Genomic DNA, 25,260 nt, shown 5'->3' on the forward strand with positions numbered 1-25,260 from the left:
GCTGGAGGGGCTAAAGCAGAAGCAACTAGAAGTTTCAGTAATATAGAAGGATGGGCTTAGGCTAGTTTATTCAGTTTCCTAGGACAGCCAGAAAGAAGTACCACGGACTAGGTGGCTTAAATGACAGAAATGTGTTGTCTCACTGTTCTGGAGGCTGCAAGTCCAAAATCAGGTTGTCAGCAGGGCCATGCGCTCTCTGAAGGCTCTAGCGGGGAATCCTTTCTTGCCTCTTCCACCTTCCGGTGTTTTGCCAGCTTCTCCTTGGCTTGCAGCTGCTGCACTTTGGTCTCTGCCTTTGTTGTCACATGGCATTGTCTCTGTCTGTCTGGCTTTCTTCTTAGAAGGACATCAGTCATACTGGATCAGGGTCCACCCTACTCCAGTGTGACCTTGTCTTAATTTGATTACATCTGCAAAGATCCCATTTCCAAATAAGGCCGCATTCACAGATACCAGGGCTTAGGACTTGAACATATCTTTTTGGGGGCCATCATTCAACCCACCACAGCTAGCATGGTTGGGGAGGTGGAGGTCACTGAGAATTGCTCTGCCCTGGCGGTGGTCTGGCCCTCTGTCCTTGGCCTGTTACTTCTATACCTCAGCACCCTGTCCTTGCCACTTGTCTGTTCCAACAGGCCCTTGGCCAAATCCCTCCTTGGAGGTCTAAAACCCTCTTCATATCTTCCAATGTTTTAATATTTCCCCTCCCACAATCTCTTGGTAAAATGGTGGAAATAACAAATAATGAATATTAACTACAGTTCATGTGATCTGTGTATACCATTCTCAGAGAGAGAGAAAGTTCACATTATTGCAGCCAATCATCTTGCAAGTCTTGTTTAAAGTGCCTCCTTGCTCCTTTAATGTGGCTGCTAAAGAACAGTGGGGAACTTGTCTTACTGAAGCTCTGTCAAATGAATTCCTACTCCAAGGAGGATTATAAAAAAGCAGAATTGCTCCCCTTTCAGAAGCAATTACATTTGGGGGCCCTTCTGACTCCTCCAGGAATAGGAGGCTCAGATTCCTCAAACCTGAAAACAATTTCATGTGCAGAGGGTGGAAACTAGTGTGGTAAAACCTGAATGTTGGTAGGATTATGAGTGTAGAATTAGTGGGTGATAGAATAACTTATTTTATTTTATTTTATTTATTTATTTTCTTAAAAAAATTTTTTTTATTGAATCAAAATGATTATACAAATTTTGGGGGTTCAACATTGAGATATGTTTATCAAATCAATATTACTAGTACATATATATTGTTACAAGTCATAATTATTCTTTATGCCCCTTGTCCAATCTCCCCCCTCCACCTCTAATTGCCCTAGATTTCTCTCTCCTTCTGAAAGAATAATGGTTACTCTGTTGATTTGCTGCCTAGATGATCTGTCCAATGCTGAGAGGTGTGACCAGGTCCCCCAATACTATCATAGAGCAGATGCTTCTTCTGTCACTCTGGAATGGGCTTTGTGGAGAGAGACATCCTCTTTTCTCTGGTCTCTGCTGGTGACCCCTTGTGTCAGTGCGTTCCAGTGGCTGGTGGACCGTCTGTGTGGGGGTTGTGGCGTCGAGCCAGAATAACCTTTTTAACCAGTTCCCAGAGATTTTGAGGTTCTCTTTATTGCTTATTTTGAGGATATCCCCAATTTTAGTACTTTTAAAACAACCATTTGTCCACTGGTGGGCACCCTGGATGAATGTTGGTCTGGTCCCTCTCGAGCTGCAGACACGGGGTGGCTGCCCCTTCCGACCCCTCTGAACTGTCAATTCTTGGCTTCTGAGGAAAATTGCTATCTCGATACCAGTAGTAGTTTCCTTGTGCGTTTTAGTGAAAAGTGATAATTTCATTGAATGAGGTGTGTGAATTTTACCTTCTAAGTAGAATAAGACAAATGTATCATAAATAACTTTCTAACTCCCCAGTTACCAAAGTGTTCCAAACAACCTAAAAGTATTATTTGATTTTTTTCCCAGTGGCGCACCCTGTGGGTAGGAGGTTGGGGTAGCAGGTAGGGTCCTGGGCCACCTTCCCACCGCACCTGAACTGCCTTAGCCAGAACTGCTCTGCTTTGATTTGTTTTGTATCCCAGGATTTTGCCTAATTTTTTGTATGCTGCTGTTTGAGTAAATCAGCTGGGTCTCATTTCATGGGTGAAAAAGTAGTGAAAATATTTGCACATTATTTTCTGTAACTTTGTAAGGAGGGGAAACTGTGCAGTGAGGTGTCACATAGAATGTTGAATTTTCAGCGAGGAGCTTCCTGAGTTTGCAGGGCAGCTTTAGAGGAAAGATCTTGAAGATGCAGCTCATGGGGTCCATGTCCAAGGTTAGTTCCCAGTGTCTTGTCCTGGTGGGGGCACGTGGCCAGCTGAGGCTGTGGAGTGACTCCTACCTGTGCAGATATGTTTGTGTTCACCTCCCTATCGATCTTAAGTTTCTTCCCTGGGACATCCTCCTCAGTGGAGTCAATGACCTTCATTTTTCATGCATGAGTACACATTTCTCTCATACCCCCCAGCACCTAACACAGGGTTTGGCAGAGAACAGAATGCTTATTTATGTGTCAAGTTGAATTGTACTAGGTTTGTCTACCAGAATTCCAGACCTAAGGATGCTTTTCTTACAAAAATCACAATTGAAGGCCAGTTAATTTTCCTTGATTAGTGTTAGATTATATTGGTAGTATTGAGTGCAAATATACTCCTCCAATTTTTAATTTTTATTTTAGGGTGAAATGGTACAGAAAGGCACTTACACTGAATTTCTGAAATCCGGGGTAGATTTTGGTTCCCTTTTGAAGAAGGAAAATGAGGAAGCTGAACAATCTGCGGTTCCAGGAACTCCCACACTGAGGAATCGTACCTTCTCGGAGTCTTCGGTTTGGTCTGAACAGTCTTCTAGACCCTCACTGAAAGACGGTGTTCCAGAAGGCCCAGATGTGAGTTCACCTCATGTCACGATGTGCCCTGGTTTTGTCAACACTTTGTAGACTCATGGATCTTTGGTCTACTCTGCTCATGACATCATCGTTTTTCCCAAAGTATATTCTGTGGTTCTAAAGCCTTGTTTGCTGGGATTGGTAGAATTAAAACAGAACGAAGGGGAGCAAACCTAGCTGGGGTCATCCTTTGGGTGTGGGCTGGGGACATTCATGGAGATCAAGAGTGGACATGCTGCTAAAAGTCCCAAAGATGTCTGTGGCTCACACTGATAATAGAACTCTTGAATTTGCAGTAGGTGAATCCCGCTTGCTCTGGTGGCTGCGGGCTTCCCTTCTGCATCCAGAGGCTTAATTTGAAGACCCCCTTAGACTGAGTCCTGCTGTGTCCTACATTAAACCAGACACTTGTAGGCTGGAATGTTCCGACACTGCAGGTGGCTGACAGTATTATTTTGCCCTGTTGTCAGATGGTTTGTGTCAGGCCAGAAGTAGCATGCGCAAACACCTCCCAATTTCTGGCACACAGTAGACATGTAAGAGTTAGTTCCCATCTTCCTTTCTTATCTTTCAAGACTGGGAACCACATCTTTCTTAGTTATCGTTGAATATCCCCAGTGGCCAGCATAGTGCCAAGGACATCCTTGGGTCATGTGAGTCTGCAGTGTTTTCTAAATCCTCCAAGCAAAACTGCTCTGGAGCTCCCTTAAAAATATGCAGACATATGTCTTGCCATCCAAATCCTCACTCTCCAAATCCAGGAGGCTAGATGATTCTTAAAATTTTCAGATTAGTCCCTCACATTAGACCCTCACATTCCAAACTCTAAGGCATCGATTTCTGAAGCTCAGGAGCCAAATCGATTTGGACCGTGTGCTATCACGTGCTTTCCAGTCTCTCATGACTCACACTCACTGTTTGAACTTCAGGCACCACATTTGGCTAACATTTTGACCTTCTACTCTGTTTTATGTTTCCGTCATTGAGTGACACAAATAATCTAGAGTGACACATTAATTCCACATTATTTTGCATAGTATTTTGGAACAAGCTTCTGCATTGATACTTGAATTCAGGTATGTTAGGCATATGCAGGAAACCATGATGTCATACTCCAAACAAAGCCACACTAGTGTATTAATATTTCTTTGTCTCTGATAGACTCCAAGGAGTGGGATGGCTGGGTCCACGGGTAAATGCATACGTGGTTTGGCTAGATATTTGCACACTCATCTCCATAGGACATGTACCATTGTGTACTCCCACCAGCAGCGTAGATGTGCCTCTTCTCCCGCAGCTTTGCAAAGAGTATATTGTCAACTTCTAAAACTTTACTGCATACTGTTTTGTCTCTTACTGCCTTTTTCCTTCACAGACTGAGAATGTACAGGCAACACTATCAGGGGAGAGCCGTTCTGAAGGAAAAGTTGGTTTTAAGGCCTATAGGAATTACTTCAGAGCCGGTGCTCACTGGTTTATGATCATTTTCCTTCTTCTGCTAAACATTGCATCTCAGGTAAGTAATAACATTTGTTTTGTGCTGATTGATATTTATTGTACTCCTATTTCTGCTGTTATTACAGCATTTTGTAATAATTCGCTTGAGATTTGCAGGGAAATGTGCTGTCTGTGGGGAACCAAATGGGAGATGTTTCCTGTTATTGCAAGTACTTTACAAAGAGCTTCTAGAAAAAAGGGTATCTTTAAAGATTTTAAAATGTTTTAAAGATTTTAAAGTATAGTACGCATTTCCTTGAGCTGTAGTTCCGGGAGGTTGGGCTTGGTGCAGACCTGAGCTGCAAGGAGCATCTCAGTCCTTTCAAGTCTTGTTTTTGATTATCCATTTTAGTGACTAAGAGTTTTGAGTTGGTGATCATGTCAGTGTTTCTTTGTTTTTCCCTCTGCTAGGTTGTCTATGTTCTTCAGGACTGGTGGCTTTCATACTGGTGAGTTAGTTTCGCCCTGACATGAAGTGCTATGAAATCCACAGGAAGCTTTACTTTTCTGCAGAGTTCAGGGGAGAGATGGAGTTTGTCGAACCTTCTCTTTTCATCCTCACTCACTTCACCTGAAGAAGAACTGAAGTTCTTACTGGTGGAGTGTGACCCATAATGGTCTCTACCCGTGTCTAAGCCTCATAGCCTGTTCTTGGATGGTTTTGAGAACTCAAAGTCACCATTCAAATCGAATTTTTGTAAGGTGGATGTACAGAGGACTGTGAGCTGGGAATTATTTTCCAGCATAAAACATTTCTCCCATATTGAGGTTCTTTTTTTTTTTTTTGTATTTATCTACATTATATGTATAGTTTAATATATATATTTTTTTCTTTCCTGTTCCATAGGGCAAACAAACAAAGTGCACTGAATGTCACTGTAAATGGAAAAGGAAATGGAACTGAGAAGCTAGATCTTCCCTGGTATTTAGGAATTTATTCAGGTAAAGTTTAATGATTTGGTCTATTATATGAGAGTCTGAGGTGCTTACAATGAGCCTGTGTGAGTAACTAGGGCTTCCAGGAGTAATTTGGTAATGTCTTAACAGATTAGGAGTCTGTGTTGCATTTACTCTGTGAATTAATTAGAATAATTATTTTTTAAATCTACTAGAAGAAAGAGGTTGAATGAAGACTCTTAATTTGCTCTGTATTGGATTTTGAAAGTTAAACCAGGATTGAGCATTCAGAAAATCAGCCACTGGAAATATGTGGCTATTGTCTATTCTAATAGGTTGCATTAGCTAAATCTTATATCATTATATGGATGGGCAAGGGGATTAGAAACGGATCCCCACCCTGTGGTTCGGATTGTTCCAATTCTGTCTGAGTAAACTCTGGCTTTTATTGAACTTGGATGAAATCCTCTGGCAGCGAGGTCCCCCAAATAAAAACATTATTCCCTCACACGTTTGCAAAGCTTCCTTCCCCAAACTGCTCATCTCTCGGGCTTCACTAATTACCTAAGAGGGAGGCTAAGCAGGGAAAAATCCAGTGTCTGGGAATTAGGACTCCTTCTGTCTCTTACCTAGAGATCACAATGTTATCACGTCCCCAACTGTGTGATTAATTTAACATTTGGCGTGCCAGACTGATATTAACACCATGCTCTTTGTTTTCACAAGACTGCTTAGAATATGCATAGCATTGCATACCTTTTGAAGGAAATCCTCATCTAAAATTTTAAATATTTCCACAGGATATGCTCATACCAGCTTTCCTCAGAGATAGAATGGGTTATCTTTGTAAGAACCTGCTCATTGAAATTTGGTATTTATGAGAGTACTTCAAAAAGTTCATGGAAAGATTTGTGTTATCTTTTAATTCTATTTTTCCACAAACTTTTTGAAGTACCCTCATATTTTTGTGATCACTTGCTAAGAAATCTAAATGCATGAGCTGTTTACCTTCCAACTTGGTGGACTGTGTGAGATCTAAAGGAGGAAGAAAAACAATTCTATTATATGCATATATTCAAGTAGGTTGGCAGTTTAAGGCAAATACCTGTTGATGGAGTTTAGGATTTTGAACAGCTTTCAGGGATTAGTTAAATAACAGTGATGTGTTGTCTGAAGGGCAAATATCTACTATAGAAGCTTCCCCCACTCTATGTAGCATTGTGAGTCAAGAGATATTAGGAAAGCTCTTTTAATTTCTATATGCACAGTTGGTACTCATTCATGTCTTCATAAAATATACAATTTGAATCATTAATTTAAAAATGCTTTATGTTTAATAACTTAGTGGGAGATTAGCTGCTTGTTTAGATTATTTTATGTTAAAATATAATTTGTATTTTCTTGCAATTTAATTATTTAAGAGGTTTTCTATGTGCAACTTAATATGGTATTTTCAAATTCTTTAAAGCTACTTGGGCATTTTCTACAAGGAAAAGGTAAATCATTTCTCCTGTTCCCTATTAATATCACATGTTGGTATCAAAACGTACCACAATTTTAGATTATGGGACATATTATAAATAATAAAATTTGGAATGTGGAGAAGGGAAGATCAACTACTTTTTATGATCATCTTTCTTTCTTCTGAATTTCTAGTAGAACTTGCAATTGAATTAGGAAAGCCTAGAATGAAATTGTAGTTTACACCTGAATTTTTTTTTTCTGTGTAGTTTACGTTCAGTGAGAGAAAAGTAAACTATTTTAATTCTTGTTTGTCAGTGTATCTTGTATAAATGCATTATACTTTTGTAGAATCCAGATGCTTTATGGTTACTTTATAAACTGCCTGACCTGCTTTAGCATTGTTAAAGAAAATGCAGGGTCCTGTGTTCTCTGAATAGTATTTCTTTATTTCAGGTTTAACTGTAGCTTCCGTCCTTTTCGGCGTAGTGAGATCTCTGCTGGTGTTCTACGTCCTTGTTAATTCTTCGCAAACTTTGCACAACAAAATGTTTGAGTCAATTTTGAAAGCTCCTGTATTGTTCTTTGACAGAAATCCAATAGGTAAGTCAGATACCAAGTTTCTCAGTAAATATGTCTTGTTAACACATTTAGGATCCGATTACATTTAGTTTTTGAAAATGGAGGGCATGCTTAGAAGAAAATCACTATGCATGGTGGTTCATTTTCTACGAAAAGTTTCACTGATAATTTTTTCCTACCAGAGAAAATCTGCATATAGGAGTCATACAATCTTTTATTCCAGTTTATGTGTATGTGTGTGTGTAAAAATAAATGAATTTCACTTTGTGGAATGATTAAGAAATCCATTTGTTGTGTGACATATGAATCCCTACATTCCATGCAGACATGTTTAAATGTAGTTGAATAGTTGCTAAAACATTGGCTGTATTTATGTAGCATTAGGCTATGCAACTTTGGGAAGGGTCTTCTTATCAGGAAAGCTCTCTGACATAAGACAGGCCAGCATTCCTTTCTTTCATTGGAAGGCCTGTCCATTTTTGGAAATATAAACCTCTTAAATGTGCCGACTATGAGGTTTACTTGAAATGTTAATGAAGAGTTCATTAAAACCCATCATTGGTAAAATGTAAGCATCCCCTTCAATAAAAGTTTTTAACTCTGTAGTTTTAAAGTGGACTTGTAGTTGCATAGTAGAGGCGTGGTGGTATGTGCCATGCAGACCTTCAGTACCTAGTTTCTTGATATGAGTAGACCTTGTACTTTTGAAGCAGGTGATGCTTCTGCCCTCTGGCCCTTTGGCCCATCGTGCTTCTGAAGGTAGCCTCCTGTACCTGGGTTCCTATGGACAGTTAGTCACCACCATTTAGCCCCTCCCTGGTCAGCTGGGTGGACTTGTGGTGAGGCCCAGAGTGGCTTTTTTTGTTCAGGTAATTGACAGGACCTGTAGTGGCAGGAGGTGGCCTTGAGGGACACCTGGTCATTTAGTAGCTATGTGACTAAGCCCAGAGCTCATAGATACTACTGGACAGGCAAATCACAAAGCACAATGTTGTGGTTAAAAGCATGGACTCTGGAACCAACTACTTGGGTTCAGTCCTGGTGCTAGTTACTAATAGTGATAGCTATTATATTAATACCCATGTGGTAGTTACTTAATTTCTGTGTGCCTCTATTTTCTTATCTGTAAAATGGGGATACTGTTCATACCTACCATATTGAAATATTGTGAGAATTAAGCAGGTTGATTCATACATTCCCAGTGCTTAACACAGTGCTCAGCTGCAGGGTTGGTGCCTAACAAATGTTAGCAACTGATACTATGGTATCTCTGACCTTCACGTTCCTAACCTGGCCTTTTCTCTTTTACGTGATTGTTATGAGGATTAAATAAGACTATTCTGGAAAGCATCTTGTGTGGATTTACTTAACAAATATTGTTTAATCCGTGCACTGTGCGAAGTACAAGGAATTGTAAACTGCAGAGGCCTACAAATGTACAGTCTGATTATAGCTGTAGTTAGAAAGTGATTGGAGGACTTCTGTACTATTGCAGCTATAAAGTTGCTGCACTTTGCCAGTTAATTTGAAAACTACAGTCGTAAAGTTTGGAGCATTGAGTGGTACTGCATTTCTGTTATCACAGGCCTCTGAATGCCCGTGACTACATTTAACCAGGCTCTTCATGTTCAAGACCTGTAGGCTTCTCCTCATGCTGATTTATTTATTATTCAGGGATTTGGGACCGGGTCTGAAACTTGGAGGTCGCTAATCTTATAGCAGCAGACTAGTGTTTATCTTACCTCCTCCTCCTATATCTGTTAGCAGGACTTTATCCCTTCAACATGTGGAAGCCTCTAAATAAGTACTTCAAAGATAGGCCTAGTTTGCCCACAATGTTTAGAGGTCATGAATTATTTGCTTTTTTTGGCGGTAGATTAAAAACATCTTTATTAAAAAATTAAATTAAAAATTTTTTAAGAGTAGATTTCTAATTTTCATTTGGATAAATTTTTTGTACATTTGACAATAGTGAAGCACACACCAAATCTATGAATTATGCCCCATTGTTTACACCATTGATTGTGTGTACTTCAATGGCTATATACTACATTAAAAAAATTCCCCTCTAGAGTAGCAAGGTAGACATGCTTGATCTTTCGCTACTGTTAAATATATATGTTAAATGTATATAAGTGCCCTGTATAATGTCGCACCTCCCTGAATTACAGATTGTGTTCTCTCAGCAGCATAGAGACCAGGAAGTGGTCTTTTTTCTTCTCAATACTTAGTTATTCGGAGCAAGCTCTCAGGGGAGCCCCAGGGGTCAGTAAGTTTCCTCTGAGCCCAGCATGAGGACAGCCTCCCAGATTTTAGAAAACCTAGGGAACAGGAAGGATTTTTGCCAGTGTATAGTATCCAGTAACCTAGACTAATAGAAACTTCACATAGAGCCCTACTGGATCTGCCCCCTGCAGAGCTCTGCCTGGGGCAGCTATAGCCCAGCTTGGACTTGAGGAGGTCTGGGTAGAATTTCCTTCCACCCCCATCTCCAGTTGCCACTTGTGCTGGGATATTTTCAGTGACCCTGATCTGGAATGTAGAAATGTCATCTTCATTCATTCACGAGTGCATCTGCCTCAGATGTACGTACTGTCTTTTTCTTTGTGTCTCCTCCCAGATCCTTCCTCATCCATGTTAATCCCTGGGAGAGGAGACCTTTTGTGTTTATACCCAGGGCCCCAAACATTCCATGGAAGGTCCTGAAACACTGGCTGCTTGCTGTAGTTCAGTTTCACTCATTTGGAGTTAAGAAGAGTAAGGTAAACCTGGAAGGTGTATGTTTCTGCTCAAAAGTGAAGTTTCTTTGGCTGCACTTAAACCATTCCAGGTAGCTGGTTCTAAGAGAGAAGGTCATGCCTCTCCAACATGCAAGACTTTATGTTACTTTCTGTTTTGAACCCATGCGTGAAGTTCACCTTTGTACGATGCATTGTTGTCTTTTGACCTTTTGTTGATATATCTTAAGCTGTCTGGGTAAAACTCGAACCAAACTAGTGTGTGGCCTTAGAAAGACAAGAGCCAGTTTTCTTTTTCCCTCTTTTCTTCTTTTTACCCTCCTTCCTCTCACCCATCTCTATTTTTTCTTTCCTTCTGTGTATTTTGGTAATGGTATTGTGTGTGTCTGTTAAAGATAGTCATGTTTTTGGCTGCCCCATACTTCCTACACTTTTGGATTGTGACTTGAGTTGCGTAGTACATTTGCAGACGCGTTCTGATGCCACTCGCCGCATCTACCTCTTCCAAGTCAAAATTTGCCCTCTGTCCTAGCCCCATTGCAGTTCTATCAGATCTTAATAAAAGGATAACACAAATCCCAGGTTAACACTAAATCATCCAGAAGTTAAGAGATGATTTCTATTTTCAGTGCAAATCATGTTTTCCTTGCATGGGCAGAATCCGTTTTACTTTTGACATCCAGCACAAGAGGGCAGCATGCTCTGCGGTATTTCAGGGCTATAATGTAAGAACAACTCATTGCAGAACCTGCTTTTATTTTAAACCTTTTTGGAAATTCCATTTTTATAGCTTGGGACTCTGTATTTTGATAGGCGATGATATGGAATTTGAAAAGCATTTTCATGGTTTATTATGTTTGAAACATTAAACTCTTTGTTAAAGAAATATTCACAGTCTTGTCCTGGATTACCTAGTATTTCCAACAAGGTTATTAGGGTTTCCTAATTAACACCTTCTCAACTAGTAACTGGAATAGGCAGACGCTGACATCTTGACTGTATGTATTTTAATTCCCAGAGAATAGATTATGGTCATTTGTATGATCTGTTTCTGTTTTCTTCCTAAACACAAGTTTAGGGAGAAGAAAGATGACCACACATTTTTAAAAATTTTCTTCCGTGCCATTAGAGTAAGCAGAGACATTTTATTCTTATCAAGTCTCTACAATCTCTCCCTTTGTTTGGGAGACAAGATGAGTGGTTAGTTGTCCTGTTTTCTCATGCCCCATGATAGTGACATTAATCCGTGGCTGCATGCATTGACTCTAATGGATTCCAGATAAATATTGGTTTGTTTGCTTTCATTTTGTTAATTTGGCTTTAAGAAAGTGGCCACCGGTGTCAGTAGATGTGTTTGTTTCTTGTCACAGGGAAGTACAAAGTTCATATTGGGTTTTGGCCAGTATGTTTGTAGCACACAGCTGGTTTTTGTGCAGTGTGTGTGTGTGTGTGTGTGTGTGTGTGTGTGTGTGTGTGTGTGTTAAAAAAGGAAGTACGAATTGATATCATTTTTTTCTTGGATTAAGTTAAATGAGAGCTTGAACACTAGAAAAAGAAAAAAAGAAGCTTGCTGACTACTTCTGTGGTTGCTTTTATTCTTCTGGTGGAAGGTGCTCCTCGTCCTTGAGGTGTGGAACATGAGTGTAGCACTAGATTTTCAGACAGACGTACTCTCATGTCCTCCCTAATCAAAAATCTAAGAGTTGCCCTAAAGATTAAGATTTCCAGCTTGACTCAGTAGGAAGTTTGGCTTGTAGATGATTTCACAATTGTAAAATATCCTGAATTAGGATGTGTATCTTATAGGGATCTGGTCGGGGTGGGGAGCAGGAGGAGGGTGGTAGTGGTTTGCACTATTGTTCTGTTTCTCGAACCTGGAGAGGGACTCCTTGGAATCCATGGCCAGTTGCTAAATAATTCGCAGAGAAGTGAAAAGTGAACTGGAAGCAACACGGGGAGTTACTTTACTGTCAGAAAGACTGTCTTGCTGTACTATTTATAAAATCAATTGGCAACATACCACCGCCTTGCCAGAAAAAAAGTCATCAATAGAGAAGAAACATAATTGTAGGGGTACCTGTCTGTCTGTTTATTCAGTTCAAGTGACCACTGGAGTTAGTGCTAAATGCATATTTTTAACAAGTATAATATTTCAGCACTGTCAAAATTACTTTGACGATAATAGGCCTGTTAAATTATAGCTCTATAAGTTAGGAGGTGGTAAGATGGCTCTGCTTAGCACACATTAATCTTTGCCTGTTCACACAAGTGATTCTGCTGAGCGGGTAGCATGTTTAAACAAGAAATACTGGTCTTAAAACCTCTGATTTATAGTCGGTGTTGTTTTGACACTGCCTCGTTCAGACGATTTACAAGGCAAGGCTTCGTGTTAAAATATTTCACTGGTGTCATCATTCGTCACTGACATAAATATTCAGTAGTGATGCTGGAAAATTGGTAATATGCCCATTCATGCCAAATCACTCGCTGTGTTTCCTTTCAAGTGAGATCTGTTGTGGATATGGTTAAAAGACACTATGATTTTTCTTCCTTGAGAGCAGATGAGCTGTAAGAAATTGAGAATAAGAATAACAACCACCCTGACAGCTTTCGTGTAGTCATCTTGCAGAGGTTGCTTTTAATTCTGGCTCAAGTCCTGAAGGCTTTTCCCCCTCCCTTTCCTTGCTTAGTGCACATTGTAAAGAACATATTTATATGTACATTAGTTAGTTTAAGAGGCTTTTTGTGTTCAAAGGAAGAAGTTAGTCATCATCAGAAAAGCTTTGTTGCAAAACAAAAACACACATTTCCCCTTTTCATTTTTCCTTGTTAATAATAACAAATGCAAGTGACTATAAAGGGAATAACACAAAAGATTGCATCAATCATAATGATTCTCAATAGCCACATAAATATTGTTTTTTCAGGTTTGAATGAAACAGCTAATAGTTTGAAGTAGGTGTGGTGATTAAATCCTGTCAAGTTGTCCCATATTAAAAATAATGTTTTTTCACACAACAATGGTTATATGTACTTAAACTCTTATCAGGGGTGATATTAAGTCATATTTTATGGGAGTTGCTCATTTACTGCTAATAGTATCATAAAAGCCTTTGTTATGAGTTTAAATAGTTACATAGTTACGTATATTTGATTGCTATTGTTATTTTGTCAGTAATCTTTATAAATGGGATTATGATAGCATTTGTCTACAGCCAGTAAATATTGCACCATTTTGGTATACTTCTAAAATCTATTACAATGTTCTGAGTATTCTTGATTTGTGTTTTTTCTCCATAATAAATTATACATGGAGATAGTGACAACTTAATAACAGAGAAAACACTGTGTGGTTGTCCAATAAAATGTTAAAAAGATAAGATTTGGGCAGCTTGTGCCTTGTTCAAAGTGGTAATCATGTAATATTTCAGGAAATTATAAGGATGACATTTTACTTTTGTTTTATTATTTTCCATTAGTGTATATAATATAGTAAGTGGCTTAATAACAGGGCTGTGTTCTGAGAAATGTGTCCTTAGGCAATTTTGTCACTCGAACATCATAGAGTGTACTTGCACAAACTTAGATGGTATAACCAACTATAATCTTATGGGATCACCATCATATATATGGCCCAGCGTTGGCTGAAATGTCATTATGTGGTGCATGACTGTAGATGTAAATATATATACACATATATGTATATGTGTGTGTATGTATGTGTATTTCAAAGTATGTGTAAGTTCTCCACTTCAGTCTAATACAAGGGTATTTCAAAAGGCTCATGGAAAAATAGAATTAAAAGATAATACAAATCTTTCCACAAACTTTTTGAAGAACCTCCATTTTGATGGCTATGGTGTTAATGCCCCTAGTTCCTAGGTTTTTATTGGTTTGTTATCTGTGTTGTCTTGGCCGGCAGCTAACCTAGAACTAGGTAGACTTTGGTACTTAGAACTTGGCTAGTGTATCCCAATGTATTGTGTTAGTATGCCCAGTAATTCGGCATTACCCTATGGGATGTGTGATTGATAAGAATTCAGATGTTGTCATTAAAGAATTCTCCTCCCCTACTGTTAGTTTGACATTGTAGCTCTTTGTGACTGTCAGAAATGTATTGTATTACCTTTATGACACAGTTCTTTGCTTCTGTACAACCATTCCAAGAGAAAATGGAATAGTATTTCTGGGCCAATTTCAACATGAATAAATATTGATAAGTACATTACTGAGTGCCTAGTATGTGCATAACCTAGTTTTCTGATACTAATTGGAAGTCATTGGGGATTTGCTGGATTGAAATTCACTTTTATCTTGCTATAAGGTGAAGTGTTTCCCCTCAAAGATTTGATTTTGAAGCTCTCCTATGACACCATGGGGAGAACTCTGATTTCCCTTTATAACTGGAGTTTTCATATTCCATTATTTCATCCCCATCCCCTTTATTATAAACATTATTATTTATTTTGTAATGAAGAAACTGAAAAAAAATCTGAGTATTTACAACACTGAGTCTGTGGCATTTTATTTCACATAAAGTCTAAAATCTTGGGGGGCTTTCATCAAATTTTTGATAATACTTATCAAAGTTATGGTTACATATATGGTTTTATAATTTAGGTCATTATGCGTTTCTGCTGCCAGTGTCTTCTGTCAGCTTTGTGCTGCCCGTCCTCTTGGAGCTTGCTTATTGTTCCCCTGAACCCAGGATTAGACACCTTGTAAATATTAGACACCTGATGAGTAAATATTTGTTGGCTGGACAGAACAAGGCTGGGTTTCAGGGGTGCATTTGCATCTCTCCAAGCAACTCCCTTAAAGAAACAATGGAACCTTACAGTGTTGAAATAAAGTGTAGAGCCCTTTTGTCTTATAGTTGGTGTTTATATTAAGTTGAACTTTTCACTATAATTTTTTTCAAAAGTACAATTTTTCAGGAGATTATCTATGGCGGACTTTGTTCGCGGTATATGATGGTCTCAAGAGAAATCCATACATTGGTTCTTTGGAAGCTGTGATTCATGAAACTAGACTATCCGTGGTTCCAAGTTCTCCTGTTGTTTACCAGTCAAGAAAATGAAACTGTCAAGCATGTAATAAATTTCCTTGGAGTTTAGCGGTGCATTGAAGATGACTTTTGGCACTTTTGTTGCTAAATATTTGATACCTTACAGGTTTGCCTTATAAACTACATGCTCGTAATCAATCCATTTCAAAACATCAGTAGTCATTTTTAAACTATTATTGCACAGGGAGTTGAGATGTGAGGTTGAGTTGTCCCAGTTCTGCTCGGAACGCAGCTTTACCATAGCTAAGCCAGTCATTTGGCTTCTCTTGGCCTCAGGTTTCTAACAGGTAAGAAGAGAGGCTTTTTCAGTCATCAACTGTTGATTGATCATCTACTGGTTGTCAGCTGTGGTCCCAAGTATTGGGATAAAAAATCCTTGTTTTCAAGGCATTTCCGAACTTAAATAATTGTAGACATTGGATTATTTCTCAAAAACCATCCTGTGTCAGTATTCTATGATTCCATATAGAAAGGATACATATTAAAAATTAATACAGCTGCAGAATGGAGATCTAGATACACATACAGCACACACACTTAAGAACATAGCTCCGTGGTATATCTCTTCTTCATAATCACAGTTGCATAAGTAATTGGCTTTGATTTCATAAAATTCCCCAAAACTGTTCTCCTGGCACTTCAAGGTGAATTGTTTTCAAAACGAAATCACACCAGTGGGAGTATGAGAGGTGTTTAGGAAACCAAAGTAAGTGATTCTTTATTTAAGATCATAATCTCTAAGCTTACAACAGACTCAACACAGTTTCTAACCAGGTGCTTGACTGTACCAAGATGCTTTCCTGACCCATTGGGGAGGGTCTGGGTACTACAGCTCAGCTCAGGAAAGGGTGTCAGGGAAAGAGGAGGAACTTCCAATGCTGCCCTTTATAAGTACCTTCATACATTTTGGACTTTTTAGAAGTCTTGACAGGAGATAGAACATAAGCAATGATACTTTCCCTATAAGTAATGCTATTGTGAAATCAACTATGATCCACTGAGAGAGTTCTCATGGTTGGTAACCCGGATTAATCTCTGAGAAATTTCCCCCTCATTTTAAGTAGAAGCTCTTTAATATCTAGAAAAAAGACTTGACAATCTTCAAAGTACATTTTGAGTGGAAGTTTATTAAAATATTGTGGTCATGTGGAAAGCTATCATAAAATCACGTTTTCTGTTCTGGAAATATTTTCCTTTCATTTCTTTTTTGCATTTGCATTTTAATAGATTGTATCACATGGGCAGATGTTTGAACCACTTGAACACCTGGAAAGTCTATTTTAGACTTGTTCTGGTGTTTAGAATAATCTTTAGGCAGACATTATTTCAAATACAATCATGCTCATCATGATGGGAAAATTCTGCCTCCAGGTCTGCTGTTGATAGAAAGTAGGACTATGGAGCAACTTGTTAATACATCAGTAGAAACCAGTGTATCTGCCCTGTTTGATTTTCACCCTAAATCCCTGATTTCAGGATGTTTGTCAGTAATTAGTTAATGAATTCTCTGTGAATGTTAAGTGGAAGTTTCTAGAACTGTTCTTTTGAGTCAGGGTCTCATTGCTCACTGTGATTGAAGCGTATAATCAGAGCATAGAGATTTTGAGAGTGTGGTAAGAAAAACAGTGCATCAGTTCTTTGTGTTTGCACAAAGACATTTGAATAGACGCTGCAGTGTAAGTTGATTTGTCCCTAAATATGTTTTCTCATGTAGGAGGGTACTTTACAAATTTTGTGGAAAACTAGAATTAAAAGATAATACAAATCTTTCCATGAACATTTTGAAGTACCCTCATATATAGTTCCGTATACCTAGATTAGGAGCGGTGCTTTGAGGCATAATCAGAATCATGGTTAATTTTTTTCATTACTGTTAAATATTTAAAAGTACAGTAAGAAGGAAATGGTTGCTTTCTTGTAAGTAGTCATTATTTAAATTTTTTTCCCTCTTTTTTCTCCTGTCGGTGTCACAATGGCCTGGGCTTATAAAATTTATTTCCTTGGGGGAACTATAAATTTATTCTTTCCTCTTTGGAGAATAAAATGGTAGTGACATCTTAAAATTATATCTCATGCTAATATAAATCTCTCTATTCTATTACTTAGCATAAAAATGAAAAAGGAGTCAAATATGGTTTAATGAGTTCTACCAATGAGCTATATTGTAGACAGAAGTATTTCGTATTGGTGCCAACTTTTAAAAGTTAGTCTTGACATGGTCCTGTAAACGAAAGACAAATCAACACATATTTCAGGCTGCTGAGTAATCAGTGTTACTAGAAAATTGTTCTTCCTTGTCTTCAAGATTAAATGAATAGTTGTTGACATAAATAGCTAGAGTAATAAAGAGGAACACTTGTGTAATCCAGACATCGGCAGTTTATTGTACAATCAGATAAGCTGCTGCTTATTAAGGAATTGTCAAGTCTTTAGACCTGGTGAATAGATTTAGCAAATTTAAAAAACTGAATGGAGGAAGTTTTAATTCCTCTTGAAGCCACATGTTCTAACCACTTTCATCTCCTTTCACACACGAGAAGCTATAGGAGTTTAAAGCTTAATTGACGTGGCCTTCAGGTATGTCTTCTTCCTGCAGTTCCTGCTCTGGCAAAGCAGCTATCTGTTCTAGATGAGATTAGGGTTTGAAATTTTTTATATGGTAAAATGAGTACCTCATAGTTTTTAGATAAACATTGGGTATTTTTTTCTAATATAGCTCATCTTTTCTCTCCCATTAATTCTCATGTTCACTTTTGATTTGATGTTAGATTAGAGACAACTTTGGTTGTCATTTAAGATTCTCTTGATTGAAACATTGATGTTTCACATCTTAAATATTGATGATGATGATGTGTGTGTGTGTGTGTGTGTGTGTGAGTGAATAAAAGAGAGAGACTTTTTAGTTAGATTGTCATACTATATTAATATTTATATTATTGGATTATACTAAAGAGATGTGAAATTTAAAGTTTGAAAATTAACTAGCAAATAAGGTGACCTTTGACTTTACCTGTCAGCAAATGGAAAGATTTTCCTTTATTTCCTAGTAGTGGTTTTGAACACTATATGATTTTGGATGCGAGGTATGGTGTGGTAGAAAGCATCACTTTGAAATCAGCCTGCCCGAATCCCAGTTCTACCACTGACAGACTGCATGACCTTAATTACTTAACCTCTTTCTGTCTCAATTTATCTGTATAATTGTGATGGTAATAATAGTACCAATTTTTTTGTGTGTGAAAATTAAGTTAATATATGTAAAGCATTTAATTTGGTTCCAAGCACATCGCTAACATTGATTTCTTTCGACTGTTTCAGTGACATGATATAATTTTAGTGGTTTTTAAAAAAAATTTTCAAATGCCAAATGAATATGCTAGTTTTGATAAAATAATGGGGGTTGAGGGAGGAGTGTGTGTGTGCTTTCCAAGATGCAAGGAAAAATAGATAAATGACCAAGTCTAACAAGCCACAGAAAATCAATAGTATGTGTTTTTGTTTGCTTGCTTTTGTTTTGTTTTTGTTTTTGTTTTCCGTGGATCTTAGCTTCATTCCAGAGTTTATTTTAAATTTAATTTGGTTTTACAATGAGAGCTCAATTTTGCATATAAGTACCAAACATCTGGTTTACTTTTTGTTTGAAAATGATATGGCTGAAGTTTAGTACAGAACTATATTGTATAATTAAGCAAAGACAGTTTGAAATTTTATAAAATAAGTTCTATTTAAATGGGACATTGGAATTATTCCAGGGAAGTGGATATATACTTCAGAGGAGTTAGAGAAACTTATTATTTTTAAATAATACTGTAACTGATTGAAATGTAGAACTTCTGTGTATTCACCTTTTTCAAAAAGCATGAAAAATGACAAATTTCACAAGTGAAAGGTAAAGTTGACCTAAGGCAGTTTTAGATTGTTGAGGCTTCAAATTTTATTCATGGGATATTTGTAGAGACATTCTGTGGTTTGTTCACTCCAGTTAATTCTGGGCAATCCTTCTGCATTTCCATCTGATGGACATTCTGATACTTCAGAGCTTCCTCTTGCACAAAATACAGTTAAAAGCAGCTTAGGAAGAAAATGTTTCCTTGTTAGTTCTTATAAACTATTGATTATATTTTTAAAACATTTAAAGGAATAATAAACCAAACAGAATAAATACAGCTCTTCTACGTATACTGTCTCATGAACATTAATAAACTAATAATTTACCTATTTTTTTGTTGAGTGCCACTTTTATTGTTTTGTTGGCTGGCTGGTACCAGGATCCTGAGCTGACAAGTTAAATGCCATAAATTACTGACAGGATATAATAGCACTGAGATATATCAACAAATAGGGTTTTGGGTGGAGAGACCTAAATGAAGACAGAGCACTTACTAGTTTACCACCCGCCTGGCAGGTGTGTCTTAAGTCAGGGAGCATGTAACTAGTCCTGAGTCTTAGGATTCATCGTCAATGTCAGAGAGGCCCTCATTTCTGAAATTCAGTGACTCCATCATTCTGTGCAAGTGGCTTAGAAATAACTTGATAAAAGCTTAAGAAAACTAAAAACAGATTGGTTGTAAAGACGTCAGAGGACTTTTATGATACCAATTTCCCTCCACCCTCTAATGTTTTAGGGATCTGTTCTATGACTGAGGTTTCATCTATTGGCAATTAGAATCTAGTTCCCTATCACATTGAGAATCAGCCAGAAGTGTGACAAATTTGGAATATTTCCCTATGTCTTGTCATTTTATAGCATCATTATACATTTATTTGACAATTAAAATGTATCAAATTCTGTCACTTCCATCTCATCTCATCTGCAGTAGCAACAAAAAATAACAAGCAGTCGGCTGCGGTCTCTGTGCCTCTGAGCGTCCATGCAGCAGGTCCGTGATCTCCTCTCCCTTCTTGCCCAATCCTCTTGTTATTGTTCCTGTCGGTTTTTATGTGGCAACCATAGATATATGATGCCTGTAATTAAAATTAAAGAACCAGATTGCCATAAATCATTAATAAGAATGCAGATTATAACTCAACATTTATTAAGCATCTCCATATGCCAGTGTGCTGGGAATTTTGCAAAGGTAACCAGATAATGTATTCTGAATTCTACATGGACATTTTCTAAGGGTATGTCACCCATGCCTATGTATTACAGTATTTTACACTATAATAACACTTCACCTCTTCAGGTAAAGTTTAAGTTATGTTTAGTATAGTTTTTCCTGTGCAATGAACGGGGGCATCATATTCATCAAATATTTTCAGTATTTTTTGGATGGATATGTGTATCTGAATGTGTCTTTGTGTGCATATTGATATATGAATTCTAATTTCAGTTCCAAATGTGAAAGTGAGTAAGGAATATTCTGTTTATTCAGCTTTTACGTGAACTTTTGTGCTTTTTTCAATTTCCAGAAGGTTTTTTGCATTTGAAAATGAATTAGCCCCACAATGGGAGAAAGAAAGTTTAACTCTGTAGGAAAGGTTACTGTTTCTGAAAATTAGATGATCACTGTAGCCTCGTCTCATGGCCCTACATCTTCTAGAGACTTTTGCCAGTACATTGTCATGACTTTTTAAAACTAGTTATAGGTTAGGAAAATGTTAACTCTGAAATCTACAGTATTTAGTGTCATAGGAGATAATGTGGTATGGTGATATGATAATGAGCTCTTTGGCATTTGAGTCCTCCCTGGGAGTAGAAATAATGTAGCATTTGGTATGAACCTTTTTTATTTGTATTTTTTGAATACAAAAGAGGGGAAAGGAGACAGAGAGTGTCAATTCTCAAATCTTATTAAATTAGAAGTCCTGTTAACTATTCCAAGGTTTCTTTGAGCATTCTCATAAAGATCAGTTTTAAATTTAATTATACATTCACTTGGAACTCTTTATGGAGGCTCTTTTGGAAATGCAGGTTACTGTTTCATAGGACTCATTGTCGTTAGACTTTGAATGAGACTAGAACAGGGTGAGAGATGCTGGTAATAGGAGTGGACAGAATGCAGATGACAGAAGTTTCCTGTAGGAAGAACACAACCACATGACTTCCCACGTGGTAGGAATCCCATCTGGCTGCTCTGTAGGCCTAAAGAAATGTGCAAAATATAGATTAGGGGGGTTTTCCTGTTGGTCTAGTGAAGATAAACCTTGTTCCTAATGTTGGTACCTGATGTTGGTAGTTCAGTACTAAACTTAGCATGGGCCTGGAGCTCATGATGGCAGCAGCCTGGAGTCACAGATGTGCCAAGCCAGATGACATCCTACTTAAAAACTTTGGTACATGGTTCACTTTTCAGCTACTTGGGTGCAAACCCCCACCCTCACCTCTATCATTATGGTGATGGGAAAGACAGGTATATTCCTGCTGTCTGTTTTACTGCCTGTGTCTTAATTTTTTTTGCAGTAACATTAGAGTTTTGCTTTCTTACTTGTTTGTCCTCTAGAGAAGAGGGTGACTATAGTCATTGATAATGTATTATATATTTCAGAATAATTTAGAGAATGCATTTCAAATGTCTCAACATAAAAAATGATAGGGTAAGTCCGGTGATGGCTGTGCTAATTAGATTGATTTAATCATGCCGTATTGTATACATATATTAAAACATCACATTGTGCCCCATAAATGTATACAACTATGATTTGTCAATAAGAAAACAGTATTGGGAAATTTGCTGGAAAATAGTGTCTAGGAAATCTTATTATTTAGTCTTTACAAGGCCTGCTATTTTATCATGAGACACTTTGAGTTTAGTCATACACTTTTTTGTTACAGGTAATATAAGGGTAGGATCTAATCCTAATTTGGGCCATCTTTTTATTCTTTGTTGTAAAACTTAGGTGTATAACTTAGATGTATCACTATTTCCTCTGCTGCTTTTTTGTTTCTTCTTTTTTTGGTAGCTAGCTGGTAAGGGGATCTGAACCCGGACCCTGGTTGCTCCTAGCAATCCATGCTCTAACCAACCAAGCTAACCAGCCAGCCCCTCCTTTGCTTTTGAGAAACCCTGTTTTCAGTTTCCTTTATGTTTTGATGGTCTTTTTAAAAACTTAGATATATAGAAATACGAGTAGATTCACCAAACAAGCCTGCCATTTGCTGTTGAGGGAGTAACTGGCTCTTTGGATGACTGGCCCAGCTTCCCTTCTGTTGGCCTGAGGTAGTGTGACTCGGTGCTATTTTCACATCCCCCCCCAGCCTCATTCCTAAGGTTTGTTTCCAATATTGACTTAAACATATTAAGGTTTATTAATCATGTCATTGATACCACCCCCTACCCTGTGTAATCTGCAACTCAGAGAGGTGGCATGTGGCGCTTTGTTTATGGGAACATTGTGTGTGCTCTGTCTTGATAGTGCACCTCAGAAGATTCTTATGTTCTTCGGCTTTTTGAACCTTTCTGTTTTCTTTGCTGAGTTTGAGGACACAGGCCAGGACGATAAATAATGCATCTAGACAAAAAGTTAGGGAAACAAAGTGAGAGTCAGTGAAAAGTGAGTTGACCTAAAATGTCGAAGGAATAATGTGTTTTGATCTGAGAAAAGAAAATGCTGCGTTGGACTGTTTTCTCTGTGAATGTTTTTTTGATTACATCTCATGGCACTGGTATCTTGACCCTTGCAGCCTGAGCTGGCTTGGTGCCTTTGCTTTTAAGTCATAATGTCTTGGTGAATTAAAGCTCTTTTATTCCTTCCTGATGAAAATATTAGCAATTTCAGATTTGTGGCTAGTGGATCTATTCAGCTCTAAGGAAACCTTCCAGTGATGAGCAATACGGCTTTTCATCTGAGGACATGGAATCCATGACTGCCTGAGAGACTGGGATCCTGTAGTGATTTTATTTCATTATGAGCCTACACCGGTATTATTTAATGCAACTAAGTTTTGAATGCTGGTAGAGAACACAGTTAAGGTCATGGTCTGAAAGGACTTTGATGTCCTGCAGAAGCCTGATTTTCCTCTAACATGCATGAAAAGCTTGTGCAGGATAGCTCGTGGGAGATGAATATTTGTTCCTGTAGGTTACAATAGCAGACATAACCTGTGGGTGATGGGAAATGTCGGGCAGAATATGGATTTGGAGGAAAAAGGGGAAGAACTAGTAGAAAAAAATTAGTCATGGAAATCCATAAATACGAGGCCAAGAATATTCCTGCAAATGTGTCAGCTGGGTTTTAGCAGGACAGATACTTTTGCAGATCCTGCAAGTAGAGAATTTCTGATTTTTTTAAAGTTCAACTAAATGATTTCCTTATAGATTCTAAACCCTTTTCTCCTTACATAGAAAATTTTACTGTCTCCTTAGTTCTCAGATTTTCTTGTTTGAGAGAATGCAGAAAAGGCAATTATTCTGGAGATGTCTTTTTAACACGCCATAAAAAAGTACATGTTGGGTTCTTATTGCTACCATTCTGGTGCAGTCTTTGGTAGCCTGAATTAATAAGATAGTTTGCTGTTTGTTTTCTTTGTTTTTGCAGGGAGAAAACTTTTAATTCCATATCAGGTTTTAATGCACTTGACAGTTTTTTGGGCTATCTATAGCTTGCTGTTTTGACTATCTTTGTTGCCACTTGTGTAGAAGCTGCGCAAGGTCCATGGACTGTCACTTCTCCCAGGTTGTACAGAGAATGGAGAGATCTCCTCCCCACAGTTGAGGAAGGCTCAAGCCCCGAAGGCGTGTGGAGTATCTGGATGGCAGGAGTGCCCTGAGCTAGGGGTGATGCGTTGGGTTTTCAGTGGTTGACATCACCTGTGAGGAGAGACTTTTGGAAGCAGCAGAACCAAAGGCAGGGCTGAGGAAGTGGACCTGTTCCCAGTGCAGTAAGGAGAGAGGGGGCGTGGAGTCGGTCAAGGCCACACACAGGACCCATCTTTGGTGGCGGATCATAGAACAGAGGTGGATGATACCTGCAGATCTGCAGGGCAGCATGGAATCCGCGAGAAGTTTTCCATCTGCGTGGCTGCCAGCTCCATGCCGAGGGATGTCCCAGCAGTCGTGGAAGCATGTATTGGTGCAGATGTGATAAACCACCCAGACACTCAGCACTGAAACTTTTCTTGTAGAAAACCTGCTGATGCGGGCAGGTGGACAACTATGAAGTGAGTGGGAAAGAGCAATTGAAGGTGACATAGGATGGTTAAATATCTTGAGGCTGCAAAGAAGGAACTTAGAAGGAAGAACACGATGAATTTTTTTACTCGTTGAGTTTAAACAATTTCTGTGATTCCTGCTTTCCTTGAGGTGGAGGCAGGCAGTCCCATAGAAACGTGCATGTCTCTGAGCGCTTGCAGCCCCATTGGCGTGGGCTGTGGGGTGCCGAGGCAGGAAGGGCCCCTGGGGCAGGGGGTATTTCCCCCACCCCACACAGCCTGCCCGGGTCCTTCAGTAACAGTGCCAAGTTTCTGGGTTGCAGCTGCCACAGGAGCCAGCTGGAACATTCCTCTTGTTTTGAACTCGACCACTGGTTTGTTGTTTTTCCCCACCTTTTATTGACATAAGCCTTTGGTGACCTCTTTGATCCCTTCTTTGGGTGGTCAGTGCTGCTCAGGAACAGCAGTGGTCTCCATTCTCATAGTGAAGTTCCTGTAATGGCTCTTTTCTGAACAGGTCAAAAACCAAAAATGCCGGTTTCTGAACACATTTACTTACTCTTCTATCTGTCCATTCAGAAATACTTATCTGGAGTCAGGCACTGTGTTTTGAGCCAGGTCAGGGAGTCATCACAACCTGTGTGTCTTCTGTTCTCATGGACTTTGCTGCCTAGTGTGGAAGGACCCTTAATAAGTAACACAGATTGCCCTTGGGATTGGCTCCGTGGAAGCACAGGACCAGGAAAGGCGAGCAAAGCAGATTTGGGGGTGAAGGGCCTCTTGTGGCACTGACTTGGGGGTGAGTGGTTGGGGTGATCGTGGGCCTGGAAATAAGGAAAGGAGGCCGCTCATGTGGTGTGGGGTGCATGTGGGCCAGAGTGGTAGGAGGGGACAGCAGGACCAGGCCACATCAGATCACTCAGGGCAGGTGGATTTTTCACTTTATCCCCAGAGCAGTAGGAAGGCTTTCTGTGTGGTAAGATGCCTGA

The 25,260-nt window shown here is 38.7% G+C and overlaps 1 protein-coding gene across 2 annotated transcripts in view; it reads left to right on the plus strand.

Moving 5' to 3' along the window:
• Nucleotides 1-25,260, plus strand: part of ABCC4 (ATP binding cassette subfamily C member 4 (PEL blood group)) — a 248,960-nt gene that overhangs the window by 119,010 nt on the left and 104,690 nt on the right. For both annotated transcript variants that reach the window (XM_063102130.1, XM_063102131.1), the window contains 5 exons: nucleotides 2,728-2,937; nucleotides 4,313-4,453; nucleotides 4,846-4,883; nucleotides 5,282-5,376; nucleotides 7,249-7,395. In XM_063102130.1, coding sequence (XP_062958200.1) covers nucleotides 2,728-2,937; nucleotides 4,313-4,453; nucleotides 4,846-4,883; nucleotides 5,282-5,376; nucleotides 7,249-7,395 — 631 coding nt within the window. The remainder of the gene's footprint in view (nucleotides 1-2,727; nucleotides 2,938-4,312; nucleotides 4,454-4,845; nucleotides 4,884-5,281; nucleotides 5,377-7,248; nucleotides 7,396-25,260) is intronic.

This window comes from Cynocephalus volans, chromosome 7 (genome assembly GCF_027409185.1).
Source record: "Cynocephalus volans isolate mCynVol1 chromosome 7, mCynVol1.pri, whole genome shotgun sequence".
Classification (NCBI taxonomy): Eukaryota; Metazoa; Chordata; class Mammalia; order Dermoptera; family Cynocephalidae; genus Cynocephalus; species Cynocephalus volans.